The 14,450-nt window shown below is 39.3% G+C and overlaps 1 protein-coding gene across 3 annotated transcripts in view; it reads left to right on the top strand.

The window, feature by feature from the left end:
• ARHGAP10 (Rho GTPase activating protein 10) overlaps positions 1-14,061 on the top strand; it is a 153,501-nt gene extending 139,440 nt beyond the window's left edge. For all 3 annotated transcript variants that reach the window (XM_074588835.1, XM_074588836.1, XM_074588837.1), the window contains 3 exons: positions 2,242-2,373; positions 3,828-3,919; positions 13,280-14,061. In XM_074588835.1, coding sequence (XP_074444936.1) covers positions 2,242-2,373; positions 3,828-3,919; positions 13,280-13,368 — 313 coding nt within the window. In that variant the 3' untranslated portion in view covers positions 13,369-14,061. The remainder of the gene's footprint in view (positions 1-2,241; positions 2,374-3,827; positions 3,920-13,279) is intronic.
• The last annotated feature ends 389 nt before the right edge of the window (positions 14,062-14,450 follow it).

The raw sequence follows: 14,450 nt of genomic DNA, 5'->3' as shown, positions 1-14,450 counted from the left end.
TTTCATACTCTTCTGGCATTACACTTGGAATATTATTTTTCTATTTTCTGTAGTTTTACAGGTTTCAGAAATGACCCCGACACCAGTCTTAATGTTAGAAATTATTTGAATGATTAGAAATGATCTTCAAATGATTTGCAGATCAAAAAGAAGATTTTTTTATTTAAATATCACGTTGTTTTAACTATAGTAGTTTAATCTATGCCAGTAGGATACTTTTTTTTAAATTCACTTTAGGAAAACTTTTGTCTTAGGTTCACCTTCTATGTTACTGAGTTAGAATTAATTCTGCACATATACATTATGTGCAGAATGAGGGAGAAATAGTCTACCTTCTGTCAATCTTTATAAACTTTACAGTAGCGCTGAGGAATTTTTTATCCTCGGTGTTCACAGAAAGTAATACAAATGCTGCTGTTTGCTTTTTGTTTTCCTTCTATGAACGAAGTCGCTTTTAGTTGAAGGTTTTTGCTTTACCTGAGGAAAATTTTTCAATGATTAGATAAAAGCGGGAGGAAAAAGTCAAGTTCAAATAAAAGTAAACCCCAAAATTATGTAGGTGCTGGTCTTCAAAGGTATGTAATTATTGGAAGATGTAAATAACCGTGTAATGGAAGATTCAGAAGCAGTGAAGCAGACTGTATGTCCTGTTCCCAAAGTTAATCATGAAATACGTTTCTATGTATTGAAAAGCACAATCCAGCTTTTCATTCAGTTTACCACATACGATTCCTTCCTTTATTTTGTAAATCTGATAGTTTTTAAAGCAGAGCATGTTTTGATAAAGCTTTCTGGTTATGATTCCAGCACATTTAAGTTTCATTTTTATTAGTGGAATTAACTGTAGAATGCTGTTTTCATACACTGTGAATTCCAGTTTTCATCCAAATGCTGCCTGACACAGATCCAAAGGAAAACCTATTGTCTTGTTAAATAAGGAATGTGCCATTTGCCATTTTATAATGTACTAAATTTAAAAATTAATAATCAAAATAAATGTCTGCTTAACTATGTGATTGCTAGAGTGACTGAGATCTGTTGGCTGGGGAAATTAGTTTGTGAAACCTGAATTTGGTTGTAAACCATGTTACACAAACCAACGGTGCTGATCCTTTCTTCTAGAAATTAAACATCCCTGTGCACAAGAAGATTAAAATGAGCTATGTGAGTTAGGTTTCCTGCTTTCTTTTATTCATTTACATTTGTAATTGGGCTGATTGTTGAAGACTTTTTTTGCTTTTGGTCGATCTGCCTTATCTGGGTGTGCGTTTACACTGCCACAAAAACCTTCTTGACTGGATTCCTACATTTTGGTGGTACTTTGCAGATTTATGCTAAGTAAGTGGTTAATGTTGGAATAAGGCGAACTGATAAACGCTGTATTGTTAAGTCTGTACTTCTGAGGGATGATTCCTGTGTGAAAGCTGTGCGCGAATGATTTTAATTCTGTTTCTGCTTAGAAACTTCTTGAAGTCCAGCTCTTTGTTCCAAAGATATGCTGACATTAAATGTTTGGACTATTTGTTGTTTTCCCCGTGCAGTGAAAGAAAGCCTTCTAGTGCTGGAACGCTTTAGTTCTTCAAGGTGTAAAATTAGGAACATCCTTTATGTTGGGGAGGACTTTGTATGGTTTTCAATGACTAATAAAAGTTTTAACTTTGGCTGCTATTTCTTCTCCTCATGCGGCAGCTGTGTGTTCAGCCATTAATTTAATACATATTTGAACAGTGTGTTCGTGAGGGCAGCCACTGAGGCAGTATCTACGCAGTTATGCGAATGAGATCTCAATCCAGAGCCAGCATCGTGATCCCAGTGTTGTAATAGCTGCAGCCTTTTTTGAAATCTTCCCAGTCGTACGTACCTTAGTACAGCACTGAGAAGATTTTTAAATAGATTCATCAAAACTTGTAAAGGCGAAGTGGCAGCTCAAATAATAGCCTGCTATATGCAGTTTCATTGTATCTGTCTTTATTAGATAAGGGATGTGGAGTTTTGTCTTTTTATTGGTTATGTCATACATCTCAGGTAATTTGTCTTAGTTTAGGATTGTAGGGCACGTAGGAGAAATACTTTCAAGGAGGAAATGCAGAATCGTATGATGACCATGTCTGCAAAATCAGCTCACCGTTATTATTGGTTTTGAATTTGAGGATCTAACTAGTTATCAAGATTCAAACATTTTGGTATGAAAAGAAATTTTATTCACCTTGTTAATTCTGCCTTGAATATATTTCCTCTTAGTTCTGGTCAAAGCCGCCCATCGATGGTCTCGTGGATGAATACTCCGTCTGCTAACCCTGCTGCCACAAATACTGTACCATCTGCTTTCTTCTTCTCTAACCCTGCCACTGGGAGTGACAGAGCGGTGGAAAGGTACGATGTACACTCCAACTTTTCCCTCCTTTTTTCTGTATGTTTTTAAAAATAGCTAATTCACACCTGCAGTATGTGAATGATTATCTCAAATCAAGAAAAGCAACCGTAGCGATTTTGACAGAATAAAATAACTGTCGACTTTGTCTTACTTTTCCTTTGAACGCCTTCCTTGTAGAAGGCACACAGATTGAGCCAGTGGCTTGTTGGTTAATACAAGTGGACTTTGATTTGGGTGGTCAATTCATAGTGTCTCTCTACCGCAGCGATTCTCTTACAACTTGTTTTAAAACACAGATTCTTTTTTTTTTCTGTAGCCACCCATGTCAAATTTAAGGTATACAACCTAGCCTTCTTGCCTCTGAAAGACTTTCCCATATATTTACCTCTCTCTGTGGTTTCATTAAATCATTTCACTCTTTTGGCCTGCTTTCCTTCCATCCTGTTTCTGCTTCCTTCCAATGTCGTTGTCCACCTTTTGAAGCATTTTCCCTTTTTCCTTTGAAAGCGTTCACTGTCTTAGCTTTTTCCTTTGAGTTTTATAATATTTGCTTTTCTAATTAAAGTAATTGTGTATATTCATAAATTCTTTCCAACACTTGGTAAGAAAATTCCGTTTCTCATTACTGGTCACATTTTGCACCAGAACTGCATTGTCTGCTTGACTGCAAGTTCCTCGGGGCAGGGAGAATCTTTCCCAATGTTTTATGTGTAGTTGTTGTTGCCTGGGCTCAACAAAACATGATTTAATGGTGTGGGTGCTGTGTCTAAACAAAGCATCATTGGGCAGCAGCAAACTGTCAGTTCGCAAAGGCGTGATTAAATAAGACATGCCAAAAATACTTACATATTCCAAGATCTCTGCTTATGGTACTTGGAGAAATGAGTACTTTGGACAAATTCATATTGGTGGCTTATTACTGAACATCCTGAGAACATCTCTAAAAGAAAGCCTGAAATATTTAGCAATCTTAATGTGTTTGGGACAAAACAGCATGTTCAGTAGTCTAGTAAAGTTGTATTGTAAAGAAATACAAAAAGCAAATTCTGTAGAGTGATAGTGAAAAGCTGAATTGCAAGATTCATGAAGAAACATTTCAGAAGATGTAATGATGATTAGTCTATAAATTAAGTATAGTGTGCTTGGCCTACTATTGATTTCGTTGCTGATTAGCACTTGGCAAAACTTTAACTGTAGTTGAAAGTCAAGTTTAACTATCATAAAAATAAGCGTGCATAAAGTTAGGAGTATGATAGTCAGAAATGCCAACAGTAAACTGTGAAGCTTCAGCTTTGGCATTTGTGTGTATGAATTATAAGCCTGTAAAGATGCATGTGAGATTGCGTTTAAAGTTTTAGTCATCTCGAAATGAGAATGGAGAGAGAATGGTTGAGAAAGGAGAGTGTTTGTGTAATAGTCAAAAATTACTATAATTCATAATTTCATTTTTCAGCGTTGCCCACCGAAAGGCAAGAGCAGTTTATCCATGTGAAGCAGAACACAGCTCTGAATTATCATTTCAGATAGGAGCAATTTTTGAAGACGGTAAGTACTGCTTGAGTAAATATAAGGCAATGAAAAACAAATTGACCATACTGCTTAAATGATTTTGGATAAAAATACAAGCCTACCTGCTATTCTGTCAATGTTGCTGATGGCACACGATTGGTGATGTAGATGATTTCTGGTACGCAGAAGCTACTTAGCATGTACTTAGCACTGTGAGGCAATGCCTTTGATTTCTGGTGACACTTCCAATTGGTCTAATTTTTCAGCAGCATTTAAATGTGTTGTAGTACCAAAAAGATTATTCCGCAATAGAGAAAAACATTTAGGTCTATAAAACTGGGGTTTTTTTTGTTTGTTTTTGTTTTTTAATATGTGAACTATCATTGTAAAGTAACATACGGGCTTTCATGTAAAGAAAAAAAATTCTGTTCAACGATTTTCAAGCAAGCAGAGCTCCAGGTAAATCAGGTGATCACGGGAGAGAAAAGAGTGTGTTTACTTTTTGGATCAAGGGGTGCTTTAGTCTGTGTGTGTACTTGTAGAAAAGGGAATATTCACTGAGGTGCAGAATGGAGGCCTGTGTTTAAAGATTCCTGTGGACCCAAATATAGTATTACATATGAACATCCAGCAGGGGATTCCTGTGCTCAAGACTGTGTTGCTTCTCAGGGAGCTTCCATGGCTCTACTTTTCAGCAACTGCACAGGGACTTCAAACTGATAGGAACAGTTTCAGTTTTTAAACCTTATGCCGGTGACTACCGTAATACAAACCCTGAAGATGCAGAAGATTGACATTAGAACATAGTTTCTTCCTATCGCAAGGTAATTCCTATTATAAGAAAGAGATAATATGGAATGGCTCAACAGGGGCCTGCACAAATTCAGCAGTTCTTGTTAATTGAATGCAATTTAATAATAAATCTAAGCAGAAATCAATTCATAGCAGCAGTACGGTAAGACCGTTGTTTGTTGCAAGACCTCGATAACAAAATTTCATTCATACTAAAAAAACAGAAGACTCTTAAGTTTGGCCAAATCTTCATCCAAGTTTTGTGCAGACTGGGGAATTCAAAGTGATCTGAGAATTCCATCCAAAGAACATTATGAGTACTGAGACCGGTATTTCAGTCTTTCAGTCTGTCTCGAGGCGGGGGGGTAGTAAGAGGGATACTGGCCTCTAAAGAATCTGGAAATTCTGCAGCGATGCCTGTTTTCTTCTCATCCATTGTCAGCTTTTAGCTTGCTACCAGGTCAGAAATCTGATACGTGCTTTCCAGAGGGAAAGTGGTATTTAATTCTGCATGACCAAACGCACTTAGGAGATGTACTGGCCCGGTCATTCAAATACCACGTGTGAGAATCTTTGGTTGGATGTTCAATAAAGGAGGAGCATTCCAAATTCCCAGTTTACATCCAGCAGGAAAAAGAGAAAAGTACACAGTCTAAAACAGCTGGAAAACATCAACCTGCAAGCATTAAAAACTTAACTAAATATGTCTTATATTTCCCAAAATGCACCCTGTTAACTCTGTTAGCACTGGATCAAAAGTGTGTGTGGGAAAGTTTTTCTCATAAATGAAAATCTTTTAGTCCTGTCCTCCCCAACCCCAGTAGAACGTTCCTAATTTGTTTAATGAGCTGAAACAAATGGCAGGCTCAGCAGAATCGTAATTTATTTATTTTTTTTAGCATGCATAGCATGTATAACAACAACAAAATCACACGTTCTTCGTGATGCTTATTTTAATGCAGGCAGACCATAGGCCTCCTCCGAAACAAGTAAATAGTAAGCCTGGTCCAGAGTTCAGTTCTGCTTTTTTTTTTCTTCTTCCCCAGTGTAAGGCGGTCTGGGGTCCCCACTAGGTTCTTTCCTACTAGAACTCACTTTACAAAATCATACTTGATATTTCCTATTAGAGCTGCCTTACAGGCAAATCACGTCTGAATCAAGTTAGGTGGGAAACCTTTTAAAGATGAATTAGCTAAATGATTGCTCTTTTTAAAGTCTCTAACACCAGTTATTTTAATTTAAGTTTTTTAAAACATGACTGATGGGGATCTTCAGCAGACATAAAACTGTGTACAGGAAAAAAAAATAATCTAGTGCATGGGGGAAAAGATCTGATGCGTAGAAGAGAGGCATTTCTAAGGCAGAACAGCAAGGGTTGCGCACCTGTTGTGTTGGCATGGGATAAGAAAGTCTTTCAAGAAGCAGTTGCTTGCGTGTCGCGCATATGTGTGAGAGCAATGTTAAGATTCTTTTCTTGTGCAAAGAGATCGCTAGAAGTTACGACAAAGCTACCATGGGTTTGGTGCATTACAACCTCAGTCAAGTTTTTCAACTAGGGAGTTGGATTGTCCAAGAACAAGTACGGAATTCGACTCTTTGGCAGCTGTGGAGAAATGTTTCAACTCTCTTTCCGTATTATCGTACAAATAAAGTTGGAAGCTTGGGAAACGGTTACATGGATTGCATTTTGTAAACCTAATTGCAGATTTCCAATGGGAAGGATCGCATTTCCCTGAATACCTTTGCTTTGATTTGTTCCACGGTATCCTGGTTACTTTATAGGCATTGTCTTTTCCCTGCAGGCTTTCAGCCTAAGGTAGGCTGTGGATTGGCAGAAAAAAGGAGACCATGCAAGTAATAAGGCAGTAACTGGACATATGTAATAACGGCCATTCCATAATGGTTCCCAATAGGTTATGTCGTGGATGGGTCTGTCAGTATAGAAAAATATTCTCATTAAAAATGCAGACCAGTCTTCATATTTGAAATCTCTGAAATGCCTTCACAGAGGCCTTTTCTTTTTGCAGTAGGCACCCATGTGTCTATGCTGGGATCGCATTCCAGTGAATCAATTCAGGTTCTTTAGTTACTCAATTTAAATTCCCATATGCCCTAATAAAGCCCCCAAATGAAGAATTAAAGTAATAATACATCAATTCTGCTGCTCTACCAATAACCTTAACTATCAAAGTGACAACGCATCAATCAAGTTGACATACAGCTAGTATCAACCATTAAAGTAACTGTTAAATTAATGTCTACTAAAAAGCGCTGCTTCCATTAGTGAAGGTTTTATCTGTCTCTCCTTTCTCTACCCTGCCTGTTTCACTTTTCTAATCCTGCCTCTTTCACCTCTCGCTGTTCGTTTGTTGAGCTTTTTCCTTTCTCTTCCCTCTCTTTTTTGCTTTGTTTCCTTCTGTCTTTTGCTTCCCTTCCTTGTTCTTCTTCTGTTTCACCTCTCATGGTCCATAGATGTTGATTGCAGCAGTTCTTTCTTATCTGTTGCTATCCTGGATGAATCTTTCTGGCTGCTCCAGCCTGAGACAGAATAATGGCATTTAGTGAAGTAGAGTCTTGCACCTGTCATGGCTGCTAAATGCAATATTGGTGCAAGAAGGTAAGAATTTAACCTTTACTCCTGTCTCCATTTCCTTTTTCTGAATGGGGAAGATAATATCTGTTTGTGTTTCAGTCTGACAAGGTTAGGTTTACTAATATCTTAAATTAAGCTTTACATCACCTGATAGGAATATAGAATCTGAACATTTGCATATTCAGGTGTTTTCAATATTGCATGTATGTTGTGCTACCCTGAATCCCACAGTCTTTCCATTAAAGTGTCATAGAATATAAACGCTAAGGCACCATCTGGTAAGTTAAAAAGAAAAGGCAAAGTTTTCTACTTAATTGAATTGTGTAAGAAAATGAATAATGTAATCTGAACAATATCCACTGGAATTTTTTTTTTTTATAAATCTTCAATTCAATTTACCTTAGGCTGTGCCAATATTTTTATTTCCCAGTTGCTACAGGCTATGTTATTGACAGCACATAACAATATAATTCAAGTGGTTAGAGGCAAAGCTCGAAGAGTTTGCAGCTGGATAAGGGCACATATGGGAAGAAGCAGAGTTTGATCTGAGATTGTGCGAGACATATGCTGGCTGTATATTTTTGTTGTTGTTGTTGAAGCAGATATTCCCAATAATCGTGGAAAGAATAATCAGACTGCCTGGCATTGAAACCTTGCCAGCCTTGGAGCCAAGCGTTACTAAATTTCTGTTTCTTGAAAGAGAAGTCAGTCAATGGGAGTTTCACTAGGGAGAAGTATTTTAGATAGCATAAACGGTGTTTACTCAACAAAATTCCTCGTCCGTATTGCCAGCAGGAAGGCTTCCTGAAAAACTTGTAAAGATAGCTCTCTCCAAAGCTTTTTACAATTTTTAAAATCGGGTTTTGGGGCAGAGAAAATATGGGGAAAGCCGAGAAAGTGTTATGTTATAGTAATTTTCCTCAGGAAAGGTGTGTCACCGATTGTCCCTTCCGAGCATAGCAGGAGCACAAAAAGCCGTGTTCACACAGCCGTTGTCATCCCTCGCTGTCTTTTCCAGTGTAACGAAGTGCCGGCCTTAGTTAATGTCCCTGGTTTTTGACTCCAAGGCACTGTCTTCCCTCTTATTCACGCAGTGCCTTCTGGACTGTCTTTATGGTACTGACAAATGAAGGATTTACATCGAAGAGAAGTAGTACTCCCAAAATACTGTATTGCACTGTATGTGCAAATAATTCTTCTGCTGAGGTAAAAGTGAGGATAAAGCTACTTCTTTGCGCACCTTTCATCTGTGGATTTCAAAGCACTTGGAAACATTCATGTGCATTAATTATCTCCATTTTACACATGGAGAAACTGAGTGTACAGGCTGTGTACAGATGTTCTCCTTTTCAGATACCTCCATGCCATTTGGAGGTAGTTACCTCAAACTGCTGCTGAAAGTTACAGTCACTTCACCAATAAAAATTACCAGATGAGCACTACCAAATTCCTATGGACTTGGCTAGAAGTTTTAAGAAGTCACTGAAGGTAGTTTGACCTTAACCTTTGCTCCTGCCAACAGTGTTGTGGAAGCAGTGGTCTCTGGAAGAGAAATTTTAAAATGGAAGATGTTTAAACTGATGCGTTTTACCTTGTAGTTGGTGTGTGTGCGGGACTGCCAGCGATGTTCAGCTGTCAGGTGGGATGGGAATCAACTCAGGAGAAAGACCCCAGGTCTCAGTGTCTACACACAGGTCACTCAGGAAACTCAGCAGCACTCAGGAAACTCAGCCGCAACTCAGCTGACCAACCACTTGCCTCTGTTTTAGGGTGAGCCAAAGTATTCTTTGGGCGCTCTCTCTGTTCGTTGTATTGACTGGATCTCCACCAGCTGTAATAGGAGCTTAGACGCTTCTAAATAGGGCAGTCTCCAGCCGAATTCCACCTTTGCTAATTTGTCGTGGTGTATCAGCGTGTTTGCTTTAGTTCGCAAGCCTGAGCCCTTACAGGCAGAGTGTTTTATTTGTGGTCACACAGTAAATCTTTAGCAGAGTCAGGGGGAAGACCCCTTGACTCCTAACCCTGTGTCCTGTCCACAAGATAATTCTGCTTCTCACAACATACTTGAGGGAAACAGCAAGTTTTAAAATTTCAAATTCCATGCTAACCCTAAGTATGCTAAATATTTGTTTATTTTTGCGGTCAACTTTACCCACAGGGATTGTTTCAAAACCCCCTAGGGATTTCTAAGCACGGCGGGCTTGCGAGCACATTTTGTTGCCTTAATTTAATTTCTCGGTGAAAAATTGGCCAGCGTGTCTGAGTTCTATGGAAGCGTATTGTGGAGTTGTAGTGGTTTTAGCAGCGAGATTTCTGTTGCCCACAAAATGCAGTCCTCATTTATGTAGCTTATTGGGGTCATTACTTTGATAAAGTAGTCCCTCAGAAAGGGAGGCCCTCTTGTGCCAGGCACCATGCGTGTTAGATTGCCTCCCCAGTTTCTGCTCCCTTCCAAAACAGCTGGTTTCCACAACAGTGTGGAAATCAGTGTGAATCAGTGTCTGATTCAATCCCGCTAAAGTTAGTGGCACTGAGGCAATGAATAATACCACTGTGGAAATGAGTCTTGGTCTCATTTGTAGTTGAGACCCCTGAAACTTTTGAGCTGCCAAAGCAGAACAAGGTCTGCTTATAGCATTGGGTCTGTGGCAAGAGCTGCTTGCAAGTTCTATGTATTTGCAGTTCGATAATCATAACATTGGCAATACTGAAGCGATTTCCTATAGACAACAAAGTAAGAAGAAATGCTGCAAATGCCAAGCTGACCTTATTGTGTTTCTTGAGAAGATGAAATCAGAAAAGCTTGTACTGAGAGATCGCATTGCAAGTGGAAAGCCTGTTGATTTTGGTTGTCCATTTGAGCTGGCGTGATTGTCCCGTAGCGCTTGCCGTCGTTACTGATGGTCAGACGTGCTCCTTCTCTACGCTTTGCCTCCACTAGCGTGAGACTGCTGAAACGGCCTTGCAGCAGGTACGAAGGAAGCCGCCATCCCACTCTGGGCTCTCAACTTGGCTGCTATTTCCACTGACCTCAGAGGTGACGGCTGTTGGTGGTGGTTCTTTGGTCGGTTATCTTGTGTCATCTTGCTATACGCTTCTTAAACCTGGTTGAAAATGTTTAATTTTTAGTTCTCTGCTCCACACCTTTTACGCTACAGGTATTTTCCCCTCCTGTCCCTAGCTGACATAAGACTTAGTCCTATGGGATGCTTGGTCCAATAATGAGTTGTAGTTTTAAGGCCAAATCTGTGGTTTCTGCAGGAAGGTATTTTTAAATGAGGCAGGACTGAGAAAGTGCTAAGAACTGTAATCGTTGTTGACGGAGAAGAAATGACAGAAAGGGGACACTACGGCACATCTTCTCTTAAGCAGGGTATTTTTTCAGAAATAGCCCGTGTCCTGGGTTTAAGAGGAGCTGTGCATGACAGCAAAATGTCTTTTGTGTGGTGTTTTTTATTTTAAATGAATGCTGTTGGATGCTAAACTTTGGAAATGGATTAGCAAAGAAAACAGGATCGTTGGAGCTGAAAGCAGCTTTACATTTGGACAGCTTCCCCATTAATATCGTTTGCCTGCAGATGAAGTCAGCGATGTACGGGGTTATCTGGGTTACTGTTACTTAATAAGGGTTACTTCTTGTGTAAGGTGATTTGAATGGGGGCAGAAGTCTTACCCGACATGAGAGCCGTCACTGCTGCCCCGTATGAAGAATTACTTCTTGGTGCGTTTTTTAAAAAAAACCTGATCTCTAGAAATGGTCATTTTACGTGTAGTCTGAGTGCTGATTCTTTCTTCAGTCTTCACAGAGGTTGCAAGAAACTTCTGCTAAGAAATTACGAGGCCCTGGGCTGCATAATGTACATCTGTAATATTTAATTTCCCAAGCACAGAGCTCAGTTGTACCATCCACGTCTAGTCTTCTGGGGTCAAAATGGTACTTGTCACTCAAGGCCCGTTGCCCGGCCATGGTGCGTTATCTCTGAACGTGCTGCTGTTCGGTGACTTCAGCGTTATGTTATCAAACTTGTTTAGAAAACGTTTCTTCTGAAATTTGCTGTTGTGTTGAGCCAAGTGATTCATCACAGTTTGAGCATTTCCTCCCCTGGGCAAATTTTAGGTAAATTTAAATTTCGGTGTGATCCTCTCAGATGAGGGCTCCCCTCATTTCCAGCAGGCCTTTGATTTATAGACACTCATATGCCAGTAATATCTATCCTCTCTCTAATGTAACTTGAGATTGAGCTCCAGAGGACAAGTAGAGATTTCCTACTTCCAGGTTTTCTAGTTGTTTTTCTTCCTAATCTGTCATTTTTTTGGAGTTTGTTTCCTGTAATACAGATGTGCTCCGTAGGCACGGGAGACTTCAGGGGGAGCTTTGGCTGCTCGCTAGAGCTGCTGGCGTATTTGCTGGAAGGGGTAGAATTACAGCCGCTGCCGTGGAGCTTCTGCAGGGAGGTTTGTGGTGGTGTCAGCGATGCAGTTTCAAATGCACGTGTACTCTGTAATTGTGGAATAAAAATTACAAAGGCAGAGGAGGGCCTGCTAATTACTAATAGCAATGTAAGTTACTGTGCGCGCAGAGATTCTAAAAGGTAATTTTCTGTGTATTTTTTTTTTTTCCTTTGGAATCTTCTGTCAAAGATTCAGATTCATTGTAAATATAAGCCCAGGCTTTTGATCCGAATCTAAACTATCAGTATCATTTGAAAGCAGTTTTGTTTTCTGGATTCCTTGGAGCTGTAGCTGTTGTTTAAACTGGGGTTTCTGAGCACAGCTTCCAGCTTCACTGTCTGACAATAATAGGACACGAGGAAAAAACTAGAGAAAAGTATGTTTTAAGTGCTCAAATTTAGAGCCTTACAGTGCTTTTGAAAGTGAGACTTAACATGCTGCTCTCTCTTAACTGTTATTTCCCTGATTTGTAGAAGGCTACAAATATCACATTTCCCCAATGTGTTAATGTGTTTTAAATAAGGCACTGACATGGCTGGCAGCGTGTTTCAGCATTTGTCTGATCTCTTCCCTAAATAATGTCTGTCTCAGAAGAACTGTGAGGATAAATTAATATGGCAGAGAATACCATAGGTCGCTGAAAGTGTGGGATTTTGCAGTTACATAGGTAAGTAGGTACCTGTATCGTATTCTTATAACAAATTTGATAGGGGAATTTGAGGACTTCTAAGCCTGTTTTCCCAAAAAAATGAGGCTTATGCTTCTTTTTTAATTTCCTGTCAAATGTGGTCAAAATATATATAGGAAGCCAGATTTCATTAGTTCTGTTGCTCACAGAATAACTTGTGGGGCCTGTAGAGGCTAGAGCTGAGATTTTTCTTATTTTAGATTCACGGATACTCTTGCATAAACTTTGGGCTCAGCAGTGCTAAACACTTAGGGTGGCAATAAGGAACACGGCGTTATCCTTCAAGCCCTTCCTTTGTGTTTTGTGAATAGCACTACGTATTGGAATTTCAGAGAGAGGACTAAACCAGAAGAATAATTCAAGTTTTGTCCATCGGGCTCTTCTGATAGCAGCTCTACTCTGTGAAGAGATGATACCTGGAGTGAGATCTGGCTCTATTTCCCCTGTAATATTTTCCATGCGTACTTTTCATGCAGAGTAAGGTCCGCTGCCATTTTTTCTATGGCTCTGAGCTTCCAGATTCACCACCTCTGCTCAAGGTGGTTTTGGTCTTGCTTTGCCCCCAGCTACTGAAATTGTTTCCCACTGTTTGATAGGAATTCTAACTTCTCCCCCTTTTCTGTTTTATAAACCCGTTCTAAGTTCCATTAACTGTTTCCTTAATGAAGTCTCCTGCACCTAAAAGCTATTTCACTTACGCAAGTATGTAAGTTAATCATCCTCTTCGTCTTTCTTAGCCAGATGCTTAAGCTGGTCATTGCAGAAGACTGGATGTTTTTATGGATGTTTTGCCTGGCGTCATGGAGCTAAAGCTAAGAGTACTACCTCAAGCATAAAAAGATGCAGTAATTTTTTTCCTTTTCTTTTGCAGTGCAACTTTCCAGAGAACCAGGATGGCTAGAAGGCACACTAAATGGCAAGAGAGGACTTATTCCACAAAATTATGTTCAGCTTTTATAGCTTTGTGCATTGAACGCCAAGAAGGTGTACATGGTATCCATGGATTTTTGTTATAGTCACTTCTCTCTACTTTTGTGACTGCTTTTAATCAACGAAGAGCCTGACTATGGGTTGAAGATCCTAATCTGTATAAAGACATTAAGTGTTGCCAAATATGAATTACAAAAAAAGATTCTTTAAGGGTTGGAGTGGGTGGGGGGACAAGAAAGGGGGATGGAGGGACAGGTTAATTTTTTAATAGGGTGCTTTTTTCAGTTGTTACGTGCAGTAGTGGTATGTTTGTTTGCAAGGTAACTAGTATTTTAAGTCAAATATCTGGTTGATCTGTGACTCGGCTATCAGGTGAAGATTTTTATAAACTTAGCGTCCTGGAGATTATGCATCGATAACCAGCATTTTTGGATTTTGAGAATACTGTTGGATGAAAAAAAGCTATCATGCTGACAATTACATGCTATTTCAAAATGGAAGAGACAGCATGGAACAGACACCAGTAAGTAAAATAATAGGTATCAAGACATGACATTTTTCAAATGTCTTCAAAGAACACATTTGTTTATATTGTGTGTATGATTTCATTTATTTTATAAAGATAAAACACATGAACTTTTATTACAGGCTCCTGTATGTCATGGTTCCTTTGCTACTCAAAAATATCACTGTAAATGAAATAAAATGTTATTTGCTATTTGACCTAAGTCATTCCTATGTCGGAGAATGTTTTGCTCTGGTTCTGTAAGTTATGATGTGAAATAATTATTGGCAGCTGTATGCAGTCAGGCTCAAGCAGGCTCCTTACTTAAAATAGGCAACTCTGCAAGCTCCAGCCAAAAGGAAGAGAGGATCTCTGGCTATGATCCTTCTGCATCCTGGAGGCATCTTGCATTTTATCTATCTGCTGGCTGGCTGGCTCCTCCTCGAGCTTCCCTTTCTTCCTCCCCTGTAATTTTCAATTGTAAGGTCTTATGATACTTCGTAGTATCAGAATCCTCAAGTAGCTGCCTCAGAATTTGTAGAACTATTTGAGTAATAAGAGAGTTATCTGTCGTCGTAGAAAAAGCTTGCAGAAATCTTTTGGCGTA

The sequence above is a fragment of the Larus michahellis genome, chromosome 5, assembly GCF_964199755.1.
Source record: "Larus michahellis chromosome 5, bLarMic1.1, whole genome shotgun sequence".
In the NCBI taxonomy this organism is placed as follows: Eukaryota; Metazoa; Chordata; class Aves; order Charadriiformes; family Laridae; genus Larus; species Larus michahellis.
This window is presented reverse-complemented; position numbering and strand designations above follow the sequence as displayed.